The 19,286-nt window shown below is 35.6% G+C and overlaps 1 protein-coding gene across 2 annotated transcripts in view; it reads right to left on the reverse strand.

Moving 5' to 3' along the window:
• si:ch211-266k8.4 (carabin) overlaps positions 1-19,286 on the reverse strand; it is a 347,171-nt gene that overhangs the window by 78,217 nt on the left and 249,668 nt on the right. For both annotated transcript variants that reach the window (XM_051922773.1, XM_028793921.2), the window contains exon 13: positions 6,828-6,955. In XM_051922773.1, coding sequence (XP_051778733.1) covers positions 6,828-6,955 — 128 coding nt within the window. The remainder of the gene's footprint in view (positions 1-6,827; positions 6,956-19,286) is intronic.

Below are 19,286 nucleotides of genomic sequence, written 5' to 3' on the forward strand. Positions count from 1 at the left end.
TTATCAGCATCTTCAAATAAAAAAAAAGCTTTAAATCTGAAGATTTCTCATCAACTCCTTTTCATGGATTGACGATCAGGAAATGTTTCCAATAATTATTCTGTTGACAGTTTTCAAATGAATAGATTGGCTGCAGACTGCTCTAACCTGTTGAGTGTCTTGCAATATGCTTATAAATAATTACAATCAAAATCATAGTAATGGAAATTCTGAAAATAATAGTCATTGATGGAAAATACAATGCTTTCCTGAATAAAACAGAAAAACCATCAAACCACTCATTGGAATATTGTATTTGCTGCTACCCATTTGTAGTGATCCTACCAAAACACTAGGAAAATGAAAAAAGCAGGTCTAAAGATATCACAATGATTTTTTTTCTTAAGATTTTGTCTAGATTTTGCCTTTTGAACCAGAAGAAAAGGGCTTTTAAAGGCGGTGACCAGCATGAGCTCAAGCGCGTGCAGAAGGAACTCCGAGTCCAGCTCAGGGCGGCGAAGGAGCAGTACAGGAGAAAGCTGGAGCAGAAGTTGCAGAATAACAGCATGAAGGAAGTGTGGGATGGGATGAAAATCATCACTGGCTGCAGCTTGAAGCAGGGTACCACCATCGAGAGAGACGTGAAGGAAGCAAACCAAATGAACAACTTTTTTAACAGGTTTGACAACCCTAACCCACTCTCACCTCGGAGTACTGCACCCTCCACACATCCTTCTGCTGATACCAGTATAGGAGAGACATCCCCACCCATAATTACAACAGCGCAAGTGAGCAGAGAGCTGAGGAGACTTCGTGCCAGCAAAGCAGAGGGTCCAGATGGAGTATCGCCACGACAGCTGAAGGTCTGTGCATCGAAGCTGGGGGGTCCTCTACAGCGCATCTTCAACCTGAGCCTGAAACAGGGGAGAGTCCCGAGGCTTTGGAAAACATCTTGCATCACCCCAGTCCCAAAGGTATCACGTCCTAGTGAGCTGAATGACTTCCGGCCTGTTGCTCTGACATCACATGTGATGAAGACCATGGAGAGGCTGCTGCTTCACCACCTGAGGCCACAGGTTCAAAACGCCCTCGACCCTCTGCAGTTTGCATATCAGGAGAAGGTGGGAGCGGAGGATGCCATCATCTATATGCTACATCGATCCCTCTCTCACTTGGAGAGAGGCAGTGGTACTGTAAGAATTATGCCTCTAGACTTCTCTAGCACCTTCAACACAATCCAACCTCTGATCCTTAGGGACAAGCTGACAGAGATGGGAGTAGATTCATACATGGAGGCATGGATCGTGGACTATCTTAAAGACAGACCTCAGTATGTGCGTCTTGGGAACTGCACCTCTGACATTGTGGTCAGCAACACAGGAGTGCCACAAGGGACTGTACTTTCTCCGATCCTGTTCAGCCTATATACATTGCACTTCCAACACAACTCGGAGTACTGCCACATGCAAAAGTTCGCTGATGACACTGCTATCGTGGGCTGCATCAGGAGTGGGCAGGAGGAGGAGTATAGGGACCTAATCAATGACTTTGTTAAATGGTGCAACTCAAACCACCTACACCTGAACACCAGCAAAACCAAGGAGCTGGTGGTGGATTTTAGGAGGCCCAGACCCATCATGGACCCCGTGATCATCAGAGGTGACTGTGTGCAGATGGTGCAGACCTATAAATATCTGGAAGTGCAGCTGGATGATAAATTAGACTGGACTGCCAATACTGATGCTCTGTGTAAGAAAGGACAGAGCCGGTTATACTTCCTTAGAAGGCTGGCGTCCTTCAACATCTGCAATAAGATGCTGCAGATGTTCTATCAGACGGTTGTGGCGAGCGCCCTCTTCTACGCGGTGGTGTGCTGGGGAGGCAGCATTAAGAAGAAAGAAAAAAAAAAAAAAAAAAAAAGAAACTGGTGAGGAAGGCAGGCTCTATTGTTGGCATGGAGCTAGACAGTTTGACATCTGTGGCAGAGCAACGGGCGCTCAGCAGGCTCCTATCAATTATGGAAAATCCACTGCATCCACTAAACAGTGTCATCTGTAGACAGAAGAGCAGCTTCAGCAACAGACTGCTGTCACTGTCCTGCTCCACTGACAGATTGAGGAGATCGTTCCTCCCCCAAACTATGTGACTCTTCAATTCCACCCAGGGGGGTAAACGTTAACATTATATAAAGTTATTGTCTGTTTTTACCTGCATTATTATCAATCTTTAATTTAATATTGTTTTTTGTATCAGTAAGGTGCTGCTGGAGTATGTGAATTTCCCCTTGGGATTAATAAAGTATCTATCTATCTATCTAGTGGTAGTAGGGTGCAGGAAGCAAATCACCATGAAGCAGATGCGTACATACGGATACGAACCGTTGCATGTACAGTACATTGGTTAAAGAGCACTTTATTCTTTATGCACAGCAAACACACCAATGTTAATTTAACAGTTAAAATGAAGATAAATTAACAACTATATAAGGGACTGTTGTTTTCCTAACATTGTAAGACTGAATTTAACACTGGTGATTTATGTAACTAATAAATGAAAAAGATTTTATTTTTCACTCATGTTTAACGTTCAATCTGCAACATGTTCTCTTTTGCCGGTCAGAGCTACTTTCTGTTGAAGAAACACTGTTCAGTCCTTTGAACCCGGCACGGTAGTGTTCGAAGTTGTAACTGCCATACCCACAGTGGTGTCTGACTGATAAATGTACGGTGTTCATGTGCACTCTCATCATCAAAGACCAAAAACTCATAACTCATAAAATTAATCCAGTGAAAGCCAAGTTGTTTCATCTAGATAGAAAGACATGATGTTGGCAGAAAACTATGAAAAAATGTATACTATATTTTTTCCCTGTGAACGTATGCAAAAATACATTTAACAAACCCTTATTGCAACAAAGATTTTGAATAAAAATGACATAATGGAAGGCAATGTCTTTCAAAGGTTATTTTAGATTGTTATGACGTAGATAAAGTGTTCTTGGTGCATAAATATACATATATTTAATATATATAGTTTTATCTTTAGTATTTTTGTATTTTTTTGGTCACAGTGCATCTGTAAAGCATAAAGCGCAAACGACTTGTTCAGTGTCCTTTAAAAGACACACATGGGGAAAAAACAGCTAATGCAAGCAACCCCTGAAAATACGACACTTCACAAAAATAATGGTTCACTGCGAGTACAATGTGATATAATCCAGTAGTCTACATAAGAAAGGCATGTAAAATAATCTGCGATTGCTAAAACACATCAAATGCAGTTATTAGTCAAACTTTCTTTTTTCCCTAGCTATATTTCTGTTTATACCAGGTTTTGATTCACCCACCCTTTTAACTTTGATGGCATTTTCAAGGCATATTTCATTCATGCCGTTTATGGTGTCACTCAAATAAATAAATGAAGAAATAAATACATAACAAATACAGACTGATGTAGGTGGCTGCTTTAGCTGACTCAATCAAGACTTATTCAGTGTTCAAGGAATGTATGTCAAACGAGACTTAAATTTTCTGTATGTAATAACACTGCAGCAGTTAAAGAGAATGAAGAAGAGGAAAGGTGACAGAATTATGTTCCAGCAGGAAGCACAGCTCCCACAAGTTAGGAGCCATTTCAGCATGCAGATAAGGTGGTTGGTCAGTAATGTGAAGTTTTCCTATTCACAACTGAACAAAATTTGTCAGCTGTGACCAAATATCAGTTAGGTGGAGAATATAATTTATTTTATTACCAAACAAACATAGCAAAACACCAGTTTATTAAGGCTTAATGGTACAATGGTAAGTCCATCTGTTTTGATTGCATTGTGTATTTACAAACTTCTATTCACTAGATATGCCTTACATCCCTCTTTGTACATTTTGTTGATTTCTTTGTCAACTATGCCAGTCACGTTGTCTTTTTCTGGCTATGTGATGCACAGACATATGCCACACAGTACTGTCTTACGCCAGCCTCTTGCCTTTGTTCATCGAACATTCCTGCTCTCTTCTGGATGGCGGACAGCATTACGACCTTGCAAGGGCATGGATGCCAAACAGGATTATACAGGGATTTTTTTTTTTTTTTTTTTTTTTACTGAAAGACAAAATGTGCGGATTATACACAGGGGTGTGTTATACTGGGGAAAATGCACAAATTATAATTAACACTTAAAGCCAAACTGCTGGAAGAACAGAAACAGGAGAACAGAGTACACCAGGTAAGCTGATTTGTGTTTGCTCTTAAATAAAACAAGGTTACACTTTGTATTTTAATACATTCACTGCGCTTGGTATATGCAATAAACTACACTATATGCTATATGTATATGCTACTACACTAACTGAAACAACACACAAACTGTCTGCTTTGTATCTAAAGCAAGGAACAAAATTATTTCACTGTGAAAAGTGGAAAATAGAACATTACTCTATAGAAGTAACAGTAGTAATATATTCATTTACTTCAGCACTGATTGGCATGTAAATATATTTGTATCAATATTGGAACCTAGCATGCAGAGACAGTTCCTTCTGAAAAGACATCCTTTGATACCATGTCTCTCCAGATATGCAGCTTGTTACATAGACACACACTGGTGCATGACTGTAGTTCACATATTTCAACAATTTATCATTTGAGAATCTTTGTAGATTTTGCTTGGATGCTTAGCTTTAATTATAATGTTTTAATTAAAATGACTTTTGCTAAACTTAAATTATGTATCTGATATGTGTTGAAATTTCAAAACATCACATAGTGAGTTATACACAATAAATTTAGACTTACTTGTTTGTTTAAAGAATAAAATATTTCAACCATATGCTTTTAACTTACAAAAAATAAATTTCAAAACTGAATCTTACATCATTAATCACTGGACATTGTTAAAAGACTGAACCATGTAATAAAAAAAATAAATATCTGACTTATCTCAATAATAGTAAAATTATGATGGCTTTATTTATGAGTCACAATTGCAAATGGGAGAAGAAATGGATGGGAAAGATTATCTATTTTTCTTTTATTTCAAAATTGTGGGAATAGGGATATCAATAACAATAATAATAATAATAATATTATAATATGCTCACTCACTGTTCAGTTTGTTGTATAATTATGTGTACTGCAATAATAGAAAAGGCTGAGATAAATAAAATGATGGACTAGGAGATAGAAGGGTAAAGTTGTAGCTAAAAATAACAGGCTAAGGTAAAAGATCAAAGCCACTAAATTATCCAAGGTCAGAACATTAACCAAACTTAAAGTCAGAAAACATGCGCAAGTTTAACTTTCTAAAAAGTATCCTCCAGGGGATGATGTCATGCTGTTGTGAAATCCTTCTACATGAAGGTAAGCAGGCCTCCAAAAAGCACCAGTTAGGTAATACGTGGAACAGTATATATTACCCCATTTGATGGAGAGAGATGGAAAAACGGTGAATCAACCTCTGGCCTCAAATTGAAAGAATTTATTGAAGAGTTGCAAAAAGAATAATGCAAAAATATATAAAGGAGAAGCAAAGTTAGAGTAAAAATAGGTTCGCCTTAAAAGTAAATAAATCCAATGATCCACAAATAAAAAATGCAATTAAAATAAATGTAGGATTCTAAAGTTAGGCAATCTAAACAACAAAAATAGAGCAAAGAAATCAAAAATCAGCAATGCCAAACTGCTCTCTGAGACCAGCAGCTTCTACTTGCATGCTGCTGCGACAGGCTGCATAAGGCCCTGCCTCCTTGGCTTCCACTTTATGGACACAGGGTGGATAAGTAAAACTAAAATATCTAAAATAACAGAAAATGGCAAAGTAATTAATGAACACAATATTATTAAAATAACATAATATGACAAAAACGGAATCAGTAATACATTATACAATATAATGCTGAATTAATAACAGAAAAAAAATAAATGAACAAGGAATACACAGTCAGGGCAGCAATCCTGGCAGCACCTTAACACATGCAGCACAATGTTCATGAGTCATACGGTGACAATGCAGCTTCACTGCTAACAACAACTGACAGAAAATGTTGGAGCCCATGGCAAACAAAATGTGTGTGAAAATATAAATAAACATCATGTAAAACTGTATAACACTAATAAGTACAATAACAAGTCCAAAAAGTACAAAAATTAAAATTATAATGACAGAAACCTCCAAAACATATAACATCATATTGTTTGCCCTTTCAGTTTGTTGATCTGGTTTCACCTCCACTGGAAATTGGATTTTTATATTTGGCAGGTGTAAAGCATTTTTAAAATCTCTAGCTATATGTTATGTGGGAGGCAAAGGACTTAGTTTAGCACTTCTCCCTAGGCAGCATCAATTGTACACTGCACACAGTACACGCAGGTGCAAGCTTTTATAGCACCCTTATCCACACCCAACCAAAACATTAATGTGGCGGAAGAGACGAACACTAAGAAACCTGTCATGCTGCCCTACTTTTTGGCCTGAGGCAGTCATCAACAGCACTTACATTAAACAAGGAGAAATGTGAAGACTACACTATAAGGCTATGATCTTTAGTGGTTTCTTACATTAACCACAGCTTTGGGTGGTATTTCTGATCACACACTGAGTTTTCATTAAATACAAATAAAGTTGTATTATTGGAGAGAAAAACATTTCTGAGCCCCTTTCTTTGGTGGTAATATACTAAGGCCAGATATATAGTGTATCCCAAATATAAAAATATGTACTCTGTTGAAAGCATACATGTAAATAGACAATTACTGTACTGTATAATAAAGCATATATCTACAGAATTTTAATGTGAGAATGCTGTGCTTTAAAAGCAAAAAAGTATCAGTTCTGAGTTTCTCTGGTTACATACCATTCTTCTACCGTGTTTCCAACTGAGACTACAGCAGATGTTTCTGACTCTGTGGCTGCTAGACCTTGGGTGCTAGCTTTGCGTTTACTTTCCTTAAAGCTGTTCTGCCGATTTTTTCTGACCCATATCTATAGAAAAAAAGGCAAAAAACAATCAATATTAAAAACAACACCCATCACTGGAAACAAAGACGACAAAATTAATCACTGGATAAAGTCAAGCTTAAAAAAAAAAAAAAAGAAAAGAAAAATCAGATATGAATGTTTACATTTCTTTTTTTTTTTATAATGCCCTGGGCTATCATGAGTTAAGGCTGTCAAAATAAAGGAAATTTACAAATGATGACACGGCACAGTAACACAACTGGTATTCTTTGGGTTAGTTATCAGTGTGTCTCACTGGCACAAATAAGAACCCTGAGCAGGAAACATATCTGCAACTGGTGCATGGCAGAAAAGGCAAACATAAGTGTTAAGTGGGTCAATAAGAAGACAGAAATAAGGGAAGCGTAAACAATAGCTGTATTATTTAGGAGATTTGAAACCACTGACCCTTGTGGCTCATGCAGAGTATGATTTTTAAATCACTCACAGAGTTGGACATAAAACTCTGAAAACCTGTCAGCAAAGCACTTCCCAGTTCCTTACAGTCCAACAAGAGGATAGCATATGTTGTGTGCAGCTGTCTATTAGCATACAGTATGCCAACTACGCAATTGACCTGGCACTTTTAGAACTGCACCCACCTGACCTGCAAAAATGTAGCTTCACTCTGTATAAACAATGAATGTAAAATGAGGCTGCCCAAAGAGGGCAATAGTTTGTGCTTATGGTTCTGAGATTTCAGGATAAATACAGTATATGATTTTAACCTCCACAAAACTTGGATAAAGTTCTCTTCAAACAACAGGCAAACAGCTCGGTTGTTCTGTAGAATCTAGTACTCATTTATTAATGTGCCCAATGGATTTACCATTTTTAACTTTTTTTCAACACCAGTTTTTTGTGATATAACCACAAATTAATCATTTTTTTTCTTTCTGCTCCCTGTATGGTTGAGGTAAGGGACTATCTGTGGTGTTATGTGTTCTGAATAAGATTTTGTATAGTATACTGTACCAAAACAATTATTTGCTTATTTCAATGCAATCCTAATAATCAACAAAATACAAATTAAAAGTGAAAAAAGCTTAAAATGAGCTTAAACTTTACACTGATACCAAAAAGCTGTATTGGTCTCTTCCAGTGGCTGTAAATTGCTTGCAAAACAGTTGCAACATTTCATCTTAAAGCGTTTATAAATTTGAACATGTGTGTACAATGGTAAAGACTTATCAAATACACAAAAATAATTTCTTTAAGATAAACAATAATAGGAAGTATTATTGACATAAAAGAAAAAAATCCAACACTACAGTGAGCTAAAAGGTGTTGTTAAAATACAGACAGAATGACCAAGAGATCACAATACACATTTCCACTAATTGCCTGGAAAACATTTTCGTACCATTGTGAACACCTTTCTTTAACAATAGGCACACACAGGGGCTATTCAGTCAGTATTTCAGTACTCAATAAAGCAGAATGATTTGAAAGTGTACAATCAGTACTTTTAGTAACACTTTCAACGGCGTAGTCAAGATTTTATCATCTTGACCAAGGTGTTTTTTTTTTTTTTTGTTTGTTTAATAAAATTATATAGTGTTGCACTACAATGTCTTTCAGAAGCATCATTTTTAAGTGGAGGTTTTTTTTTTTTCCAAGATGGGCTTCTTTAAACTATAATTAAATATCAAAATATAAATAAAATGTACTGTATATGAATTTCAAAAAGCTTTCCCGAAAAAACTGATTTCTCTAAACCTTACCAATTATTTACTGCATTATATGTTGAAAGCAAGGGTGGGCATCAGGTATGCATGGTGCAAAAAAGTGACGCTTTTTCAACTAGAAAGCCAGTTCACTATTTTGTAAATGAACTGTAGCAAAAATCCAATGTACTAAATGAAAACAAGCTACAAAAAAAGCAGTTAATATTAGAAAAATATCATATAATTTATTTTACAAGATTAAAAAGTCAAAGTCACTAAAAAGAAAATGTAATAAATATTTAAAAATAAAATATTATTTGCAGAAGAAATTTATAGCAGTAATTTCAGGGAGTAATTTCAGTAAATATATTTTAAGAACTGTAAATTCTAAATAATTTACAAGGGAAAAAAATCCATGTCGGAGAATCATCATCAACATTCACTTTTAAACAATTTTCAAACAAAGGTTACATAATAAGAACTTATCCCACAAATAAAGGGATACTGGGTTACTTTGGTCATTCCTGGGTAACAGATGAATGGTGTTTTTGAAGGGCTTTGTAGTATACACTCCTTATCTTCCTGTCACTTTTCATTTAGAAAGTCTTTCCCAGGGCTAAAAGGGAACAATCCATCTGTACTCTGTTGATAAGTAGGTGTTGCATTTCTTAGCTTCTTTAGACTTTTAATTTTCCTAAATTCACTGCATATTTTTGTGTTACAATAAGCGATGGAGAGAAACAGAGAATATGTGTGAAAATAATCAAGTGCTTATCTATTTTTTTTAGCTTCTAGTTTACAGCGAGATCAGAACACAAAGCCTGGATCCATGCCATTCTTCAACAGGCAATATAATCTCTCTGGATTCAAACTAAACCTATTAACTGCTTTTCCAGGAGGCCATGTGAACACTTTAATTTCATGTTAAACACTTCTGCAGTTTGTTCAAAGTTTTTTTTTAATATGACAATAACCTTAGAAATTCCAAAGGCCCCTTCATTTTATTGTTCACGAGTTAGGAGAATTTAGGACTGTTGTCTAACAGAAAATGTGCTGGTGAAAGCTACAGTATGCATTTATTCAGAACCAGCACAATAATACATCCATTGTGCTGGTTTTAAATTTTATTATATATATTATATATTATATATATATGTATATGTATGTATATATATACACACACACAGAGTTTTCAGCTTTTTGAAATACATTACAAAAGCATGAGATTCTATATGACTAAAAATATATCTTTTTAGAATACATCCTAATGAAATTAATGGCAGTGAGTATTGCTACCACTTCATGTATCCAGTGTCCTGTGTTCAAATCACACGCCTCATTGTTGTCATCCATATGTAGAGTTGATGTTTTTCCCACGTCTGATTGCCTTTTTATATCCAAAGACATGCAGGTTAGGTTAATTACCAATTTTTTAATTTTTCACCTAGGTGAGTGTAAGTGTGGGTGTTTGCGCAAATTGCACCTGCCCCAGTCCCTGACATAGAAATGGAACAAACAGGTTTGACAACATTATTTTAATGCTATGGTTTATTTGGCAATTTAAACAGTCTAAGTATATTAAGCATATTTTGATTCAGCATTACAAAACAAATATATCAGCCCATGTAAAGTCAGCTAGTTAAATAACCTACAGTAACAAAAAGGATAGCATGGCATTATAATCCAAACAGGACACACTGTACTGCAGTGATAGGAGAAAGTGGATGTTTTTCATGGATTGGGAGAATGTTAGTTAAAAGCCTAGTTCATTAACAAAAGTCAGTCTACACTGTCAACAAGCCTAATACAAAACCCATAAATCAAAGTCTAGGTCTAATTCAAAGCACTATGTGTAATGCCAGTGAAATACTAGCAGAACATACACTCTCAAAGACTGGAATTTTAATCTGCAAACTCAGATAACCAGGAAGAATTAAGCTATGATCTTTATACTAATTTAGTAATGAGGTCACAACCTCATGCCTACCTAAGAATAACCCAGCCCCCAAAAACTGCTCTCTGCATCACAGCAACAAACCTACAAAATGGTGGCAATTGTGAAAAACTAAATTAAAAAAAAATATTTCAATTCCTCCAAATAATTAATACAGGGGTAAAATGATTGTCAAAATCAAGTTCTACATGCTTAAAACCAAATCATAACACAGAGGCAGTTTGGCATGTTTCAGTTTCTTTGAACAGTTGCCTAAAGAGGGGGCCTGAGTTGCCTCGAAAGCTTGCATATTGTAATCTTTCTAGTTAGCCAATAAAAGGTGTCATTTTGCTCAACTTCTCACTACTTTGAACAGTGCAAAGTGAACCGAGACTTTCCTCACTAAAAGACTAAGATTAAACCATGAAACCTAAAAATGTTTTGATGATTCTTATTACAGTACTTTGTGTCTTAATAACATTTAAAACATTTTCTATAATGAAATTGTTACTTATAGTTTATTAAGGCTACTTCACTTTTTTGTTTTAAATCCTTGTAATTTCTCAATTCATTAAACATGGCTTTTAAAAATGTTTCTAGATTACTTTCAGTAGTTCAAGTACACTGTGGACTTTAACTGTGTAGGGCTTCTTTCAAGGATCTTGTCCTGTCATTGCCTAAAAACATTTATTAGTTTAACATTCATTTTCAAAACAGTCTTCTTGTCTATGTATATACAGTAAGTACTCTGCAGTGGAAAGTGTTCATCTAGAGCAGCTTCTTCTTTTTGTACACTTTGCAACCACAGCAGGCCCTAGCTCACGATTAATTAGAATTGGATTCACTAGCTCAAAAATGAACTGATTTTTGAGAGGAGCCTGATGACAGAATAGTTACTATAAAATGAGCATATTACAATCAATCATTAAAATTAAAAAAAATATCCATAACAGCCATTATGAATATTTTGCAATTTTCTATGAAAATATTGTTTTATAGAATACATTTTTAATGAGAAAAAATGGGCTAGATAATGTGTTATGACCTATTATGATTCCACTAAACTACCAAGAGGAGAAATGATTGGAAGCAAGATGTTTGAAATTAACATTAAAGCATGTGGAGGACACATAAAACGACTCTTCCACAAAAAGCAATATTCAAATTAAATACATTCACAAATGTGTTAGAGAAGTTAATCAAATCTTGTGGTGAATATATGACCCTGTAGCCTGAAAGAATAATTCATCAAACTTCTGAGAAAAAGAATTCTATTAAAGGCAGAATTTGGCTTCTGTTTAAGAAAGTAGTTTGTATAAAGCACAGCAGGCACAGCAGCACCCCAGGACACAAAATTCAGAAAGTCAGTTTTAAGCAAGAATATGCTTTGTTGAATAGCTGAAATAAAACTCTTTTTAGGGATGTTAATGTCAAGAAAGTGGTTTTTACGTGAATCTTGAAATATTTTAACTTACAATAATCATTGCACTGAATCAGCAAAATGTATTGAGCATGCAACCTGCATTTGAAGCTTTAAGTATATGTTTAAGTTTCTTTGGATTTCTTTTAAATATCTCTTTGCAATGGTTCCTTAGGACAAAGAAGGTGCTCAGCATGTCTTGGAAGGAAAGGCAATGGGGGTTGGTGAAAAAGAAAAAATTAAACTGTGGACATGTACTAGGATGTTTTGTTTGCTCTAAAGACTACTATATATTCAGTATCAGCAAAAGTATATATGACAGAGGCATCCTGATTAGGAAATATTATTAAAGTTATAAAAATGTATTTTTTAAACTATGGTAGTAGCTCATCAGGAATTTATGAAGAACACACCCACTTCTCCACACCAAATACAAGACAGGCCTTTTATATTCTATGGTTCACTTTTATCTGATCCAATTATATTTCTCTCTCTATAAAAAGGTGCAGTATGTACAGTCAGTTTTGGAAGAACCTTAGGATATAAAATACACTATCTGATGTTTTACCTTACTATTATTCCTGTGGATTTGGATAAATTAAGGCTAGTAAATTAAATACAAAAATTAATTTAGTTCCAGGTAACAGCCTTTTATAAACTAGTAAAAATACTGTACATAAATAAAACAACCCACAACTGGGTTTTCCCTGGACTTTATATCTCCTTTTGTTAAAAAATATGTTCATTCTATTGTAAACTGGTAACAATAAAAGGTAAGCTTTGGATTTAGACCATTGGAATTTTAACAATTTTAATTAGTATGCTGCCAAATGCAATAGGTAATCTGATAAAGAAAACTCCTTTAGTTAATAATTCACATAATAATTTAGCATGGGTTCATTCCATGGTCTGAATAGAGATTATAAAGTCTATCGGGATTTGGTACTTGATGGTGAAAGTGCATTATAATGTGTATTATTTACAAATCACTCTATCAAGATTAACATTTTTTAAGTGCTTGTTCTTTTGTTGGTGTGCTGCCAGCATTTCAATGGTATCTTAACAATCTTAGGTATAAAACAGCACCTTCTTCAAGCACGAAGGAAAATCAGAAAATAATTGCTCCTTGTTTCAATGTAAAGCATCCAGAGAACATACTTAAAATGCTTATATTTGTGTTCTATGCCTTTTTACTTTTATAAATTTACAAGATAAATGTATTGCAAACTATTATTTTAATTATTCATGCTTGAACTTCTCTCCCACAACAGTACGAGAAATGAAAAGGTCCTCTGTCTGAACAGTAATTATTGCTTTTTTTTAGGAAAATCCGGCACATACTATAAATGTCTAAATCTTTTTGCAAAGTAACATTCTACCATTTTGAAAAGTAAATAAGTTTGTAATCACCAAATGATTAATTTAATAAATATAAATTCAAATGCATGTGTGGACAAATCCTAAATGCATTTGGTAGTCTGCTGGGCTAGCAACGTTTGTAAGCCTGGTAGTGCAGGTATATTTTCTCGCAGTCCACTTTATATACAGGGTGGAGGGTTACCTGTAACTTTTTACAACAATGTTTGTTTGTAAAGTGCTGTTATATATGAGTTCATAGCACTCTTCTATCACAATATAAACTCCTCTTGGAAGAGAATATTTTAAAAAATAAAAAAATTATGTCATGTTGATGCACTGTGTTTTTCCAAAGTACACAAAAAATTTTTATCAAAAATGAACTGAAATACTGCATTAATATTGCATTCTCAAATTTTGTTTTAACACCTAATTTAAATCCCACCAATTAGTTTCTCTGTCAAAAATATCATCCATTAGACCTTAAGGGTTATACTGAAGTGCAACATATCGTTTACAGAGTCATACACCTTTAGTTGACTTCAGCCAGTGGTCTATGTATACAGCTGAACTAAACTATGTCATGCTTACACCATTAAGCGGGTCTTCATGTTAGTAAAGATGAGGTTTAGGCCTCAAAAAGCATGTTCACACTCTGCAGTCTTTGGGCTAACACAAAGGATCATTTTCACAACCTACAGTATACCAGAGAGGAAGGTGTTATTGTCTCTTAGGAGCCCAAAGTACCTATTCATTAATGGTGAACATCTTATTTCTTACGATATTCCTTTCATACCCTTTCCGTGACCTTTGAAAGGTTAATGTCCAACTTCTAAGACTAAAACACTGAATATCTGTGACAGGAACACTATATGAACATTCAAGCCATCATATGTGATTATCAAGCAGCTAAATATTTTAGGTCATTATCTCAGCTGTAGTAACCTGTCAGTTGAAAAGAGTTACCACTTGCATCAGTGTACAGAACATTATATTTTCCCCAAGATACATAAGAGTACATTTCATAAAATGACTTCACACTACATTAGCATTTTCTAGATCTTGCAGTCTGACTAGTATAGCTATTTATTGCTGTCATAATGCTGGTTGTAATTATGATTTATTTTCACTTGTATCTGGTATTGAAGCAGCAGTGAAACAGTCCGCGCTGTCCTAACCCTTAAAAAAGTAGGCGTTACCTTCTTTATAACGTGGTTAGTAGGAGAATTAACTTTTGGCATTCTTACCTCAGTAAGAACATTAGAACAATCTAGATGAGAACAGGACACAGCCCAACAAAGCTCGTCAGTCCTATCCACTTAATTCTTCTAAAAAAAAAAAAAAAATCAAGTCTAGTTGCTTTACAGTTAACCTTATTGTTTCTCTTGCTTGCTTTATAGACTTGCTGCACAGTTTCACTATATTACTCACTAGAAGGTGTATGTATGATAAGTCTGGTTAGTACTTGACATGAAGGCTGTATGGCAAAGATGACATCAGAAGCAGCAATGCACTAAGTTTTCATCATGCTTTGCGCAAGGTAATTTTCAAGGAGAGTTTGGTTACATGGATGCCAGAATGATGAACAAAGTGCCGAATACGACTTTCTTTTTTCTTTCACTCCTAAAGCCAAAAATAACCAGCACAACTCTTCTTTGTTCTAGTATGCAACAATAACCAAATACTGTCACCTTCTGACTAGGAGAATATCAACAAAGCAATAGAATGGGCTTCCACAAGTATAAATGCGTTCTGGTCACTGACAGCACACATGCACGGTTTAAATTGTGGTCTGCGTGCAGGCTTTACGCAGTAAATATAAAAAAGACAGTCTCGTGCGCTATAAGCAGCTGACTTTAAAAGTTACGCAGAAGTTAAGCTCGTACTAGAAGAATTGGGTATTTTGCTTTTTTCAATTTGATTTTGAATAGGAAAATGTTGCATGGACCAAAGATCCAAAACATCTGGTAGTCTTCCAGGCTTTCTGAGTCTGTAGTTTGGTTCTCTGGAATTAAGATCTAGTAGTCCGGACTTCAATTTATCCAGCCCTGAAATGCTTCAGTATCAAAACTCCACACATACAGTTCCCAGGACAGAATTTAGATAGATTTTTTTGCATAGTTTTATGGAAATAAAAAAAATATAGAAAGCACAGTGGCTAAATGGACAGACACCTCACAATGCCTGGACCTCAATTTGATTTTGGGTTGCGGTAAATTTTAATTGGAGCTTATTTTGATTTTCTTCAGGGGTCTAGCACACCTCTTTTAGGTTGTCTGGTGACTCCAAAATGACCATATTAACATAAGTCTGGCATGTGTTCATATGTACAGTTAGGTTCCCTGACACAGACTACTGTTTTTAACAAAGGCCTCACTTACGCCAACTGTCACAATATTGCCTAGTGTTGTCAGGATACTTGGATGGTGCAGAACAGTATGGTTATCAAAAACAAAATCTGTCATTGTCTTTATGAACCTGGGAGATATAAAGTATATATAATAATATATTGTATACTGTGGAATAATAAAAAAAATTTTAAATCAATATATTAAATAATAGTTGAACAAAGAATCTTGGACTGAGGACCTTTTGACCTATTTTTGTACTTAGATAAACAGATCTAAAATGCCTTGATGATTACTATCTGTGTGCATTTGGGTGGATGGAAAATATATTATTATGCAAACCAGTTGATGCTAAGAAAATGTATATGTACTGTATATATATTTGCAAGTATAAGAATTCTTTGTGTTAACCATATGAATGCATTAAGATTGTTAAAAGAGGAAAACCATTACCTGTATAATCATTTTAACAGTATAAGTATATTACTAGTTTGTATTAATGAGCTATGGATTAATTGTTGACTTACTTAAACTAATGAACTAAAGATTAATTGTTTATTAATAAGACTTACATAGCAGCGAGCAGAAGCACGGAGCAGCGGCGTCTCCCACAGGCACGTAGCCCTTCACAAACACCTAAGCAAGTTCTTCTGAAGTAAAGCTGGCAGCTGACCAGTAGAAATAACCGGCAGTGAGAAACTAAAGTCAATCTCTCAGCGGGTGGTGGAAACTTAAAGCCGACGGTCTCTAAGTGATTCACTTAAGTTACTTCAAAAAACGGAGAAGATGACATCACCACTAAACGTAAGTTCCATCTGCGCTCTGCCCGTTGAGGGCACGTTTATATGTTGTGTGTCCTGCAGCATGTACAGTTCAGGTTTTCCGGCCGACAGTGTAGACAGCTTCACCTGCCAAAAGTGTTTAGTTAATTTAGAGTTGGTCGGGAAAATACGCAAATTGGAGGACCGCGTTAGGAATCTGATAGCGATTAGGCAAACCGAAAATTGGATCGACTCGGTTTGTTTAGACAATTCGGCTACTTCTGATTCGGCTTCAGTCTCTCCAGGCCCCACTGTAGTCAGTGCGCGGCCGAAGTCAGCAGCACCCGAGTGGGTAACAGTAAGACGGGGGTCTAAGAATCCAAAATGTAGTCCCCCGGCACCCAGGTCACCAGTTCGGACCCAGAACAGATTCTCAGCACTCTGCAGCGCGCCTGTGGAAACTGAGAATAAGAAAGTGCTCATAATTGGCGATTCCATAGTGCGGAATGTTAGAATTTCAAACTATGTTAAACCAGCAGTTCATGTTAAGTGCCTCGCAGGGGCCAAGATTTCTGGCATAGAGGCCGCATTGGACTGTGTCGCCGACGATGAAGTATCTAACTTATTGCTGCATGTCGGCCCTAATGATATTTATTCACAGCAATCTGAGGTATTAAAGAGGAACTTCATCTCTCTTTGCATCAAAGCTAAAAGAAAATGTCGGAATTTAGTTGTATCTGGCCCCTTACCAAGATTATATAGAGGGGATGTGATTTATAGCAGATTGCATTCCCTTCACTGCTGGCTAGAAACCTGGTGTGCAAATAAAAGCATAGCGTTTGTGAACAATTGGGATGATTTTTGGGAAAGGCCTGGATTTTTCAGAAGAGATGGTCTTTATCCTAACTGGAGGGGATCTTATGTATTATCCCAAAATATGGCAGCAAAACTGCATGGCTGACTGACTAGAGCACCATCCAGGCTGCAGTCATGTGATCTTAAATCACAGGCTGTTGTTTATCCCACCTGTTACTTTCCTGAAGCTGTTACCCATAATCCTTGTCTTGGGGCATCCAGTAAATTTAGTCTTGAAACAAACCTTAAATTAACTGATAACCAAAAAATAAGGTGTATAATTAGACCAAGGGATAAAACCAGACCCTCCACCAGGGGCATCTGTAATAGAAATTTACTTCAAATTAAAACAAAAAGTATATCACCAATTCAGAAAAAAGCATACAGTTTTAAATGCTGCTTATTGAACATTCGCTCTCTTGGCACTAAAGCTGTTTTGGTAAATGATATTATATTAAGTAGAAAATCTGATCTTTGTCTTCTCACCGAAACCTGGCTTAGTAAATGTGACACTGTACCCCTAGCTGAGGCGTCACCAGATGGATACTCGAACCTTCATAAGTCTAGAGATTCAGGTCGAGGAGGAGGCCTTGGAATAATTCATTGTAACAAAATGCAAATCACTTCTAAAAATTTAGGCAACTTTACATCCTTTGAAGCATTCATTTTAAATATTAAAACAGATTCCAACACAATTATAGTGCTAGTCTACAGACCACCCGGCCCATATTCATTGTTCATGTCTGAATTTAGCAACCTTTTATCTGAGTTGGCTATAAATTATGATTACGTAGTACTGATGGGAGATTTTAATGTACACATTGATGTGGAAACTGACACTTTTAGCAAATGTTTTACTTATTTGTTAAATTCAGTAGGATTTTGTCAGAATGTCAAAGGTCCAACTCATAATCATAACCACACATTAGATTTAATTATAACTTACAAAGTTGAAATTCAAAATTTAATTATTACTCCATTAAATGAAGGTATTTCCGATCACTACTTAATTACATTTGATTTAGTCCTGTCCTTGCCAGCGCACTCACAGATTAAAACAAAGACAGTGCGACTTCTAAATTGTATTCTGCTTCAAAATTTATAGATACTTTGAGTAAGTCGAGTGTAATTGTGGAAAACCATTTAGATCAGTTAACATCAAATGTAAACAAGGAAAACAATTTAGATCAGCTAACATCACATTATAATATGACCTTGAGAGATGCTTTGGACACAGTGGCTCCCCTTAAAACAAAAGTGATCAAAGCACATAGAAACTCTCCCTGGTTTAATGAAAACACTCGAGCTCTTAAATTAGAGTGTCGAAAACTGGAGCGCAGATGGAGAACAACAAAGCTACATGTCTTTCAAATTGCATGGACAGAGAGTGTTAATAAATATAAAAAAGCCCTCTTTAAAGCTCGGTCAGAATATTATTCTACATTAATAGATAGCAATAATAAAAATCCTCGGGAACTGTTTAGAACAGTGGCTAAATTAACAAATGGAAATTCAGATCAACAGTGCAAAATACCAACAGATATTAGCAGTACAGACTTTATGAACTTCTTCAATGAGAAAATTAAAAATATAAGATCCCAGATCTCTGCATCACAGTACAAACTAAATACTAGCTTAGCAGACCCTGTCTCACATTGCACTCAGCACTTTAGTAATTTTAATCCCGTAACTGAGCAGGAAGTCTTAAGTTTAATTTCTAAAATGAAGCCCACTACTTGTTCCCTAGATCCAGTGCCAACAAAACTAGTAAAAAGTGCAATGGATGTTCTTGCAGCGCCTATCCTAAACATTATCAATAGTTCATTATTGCATGGCACAGTACCTGATACACTAAAAGTGTCAGTCATTAAACCATTACTTAAAAAGTCAGACCTTGACCCACATAAACTAAATAATTATAGGCCTATTTCAAATTTACTGCTTCTCTCTAAAATACTAGAAAAAGTAGTCGCCAG

This window comes from Erpetoichthys calabaricus, chromosome 2 (genome assembly GCF_900747795.2).
Source record: "Erpetoichthys calabaricus chromosome 2, fErpCal1.3, whole genome shotgun sequence".
In the NCBI taxonomy this organism is placed as follows: domain Eukaryota; kingdom Metazoa; phylum Chordata; class Cladistia; order Polypteriformes; family Polypteridae; genus Erpetoichthys; species Erpetoichthys calabaricus.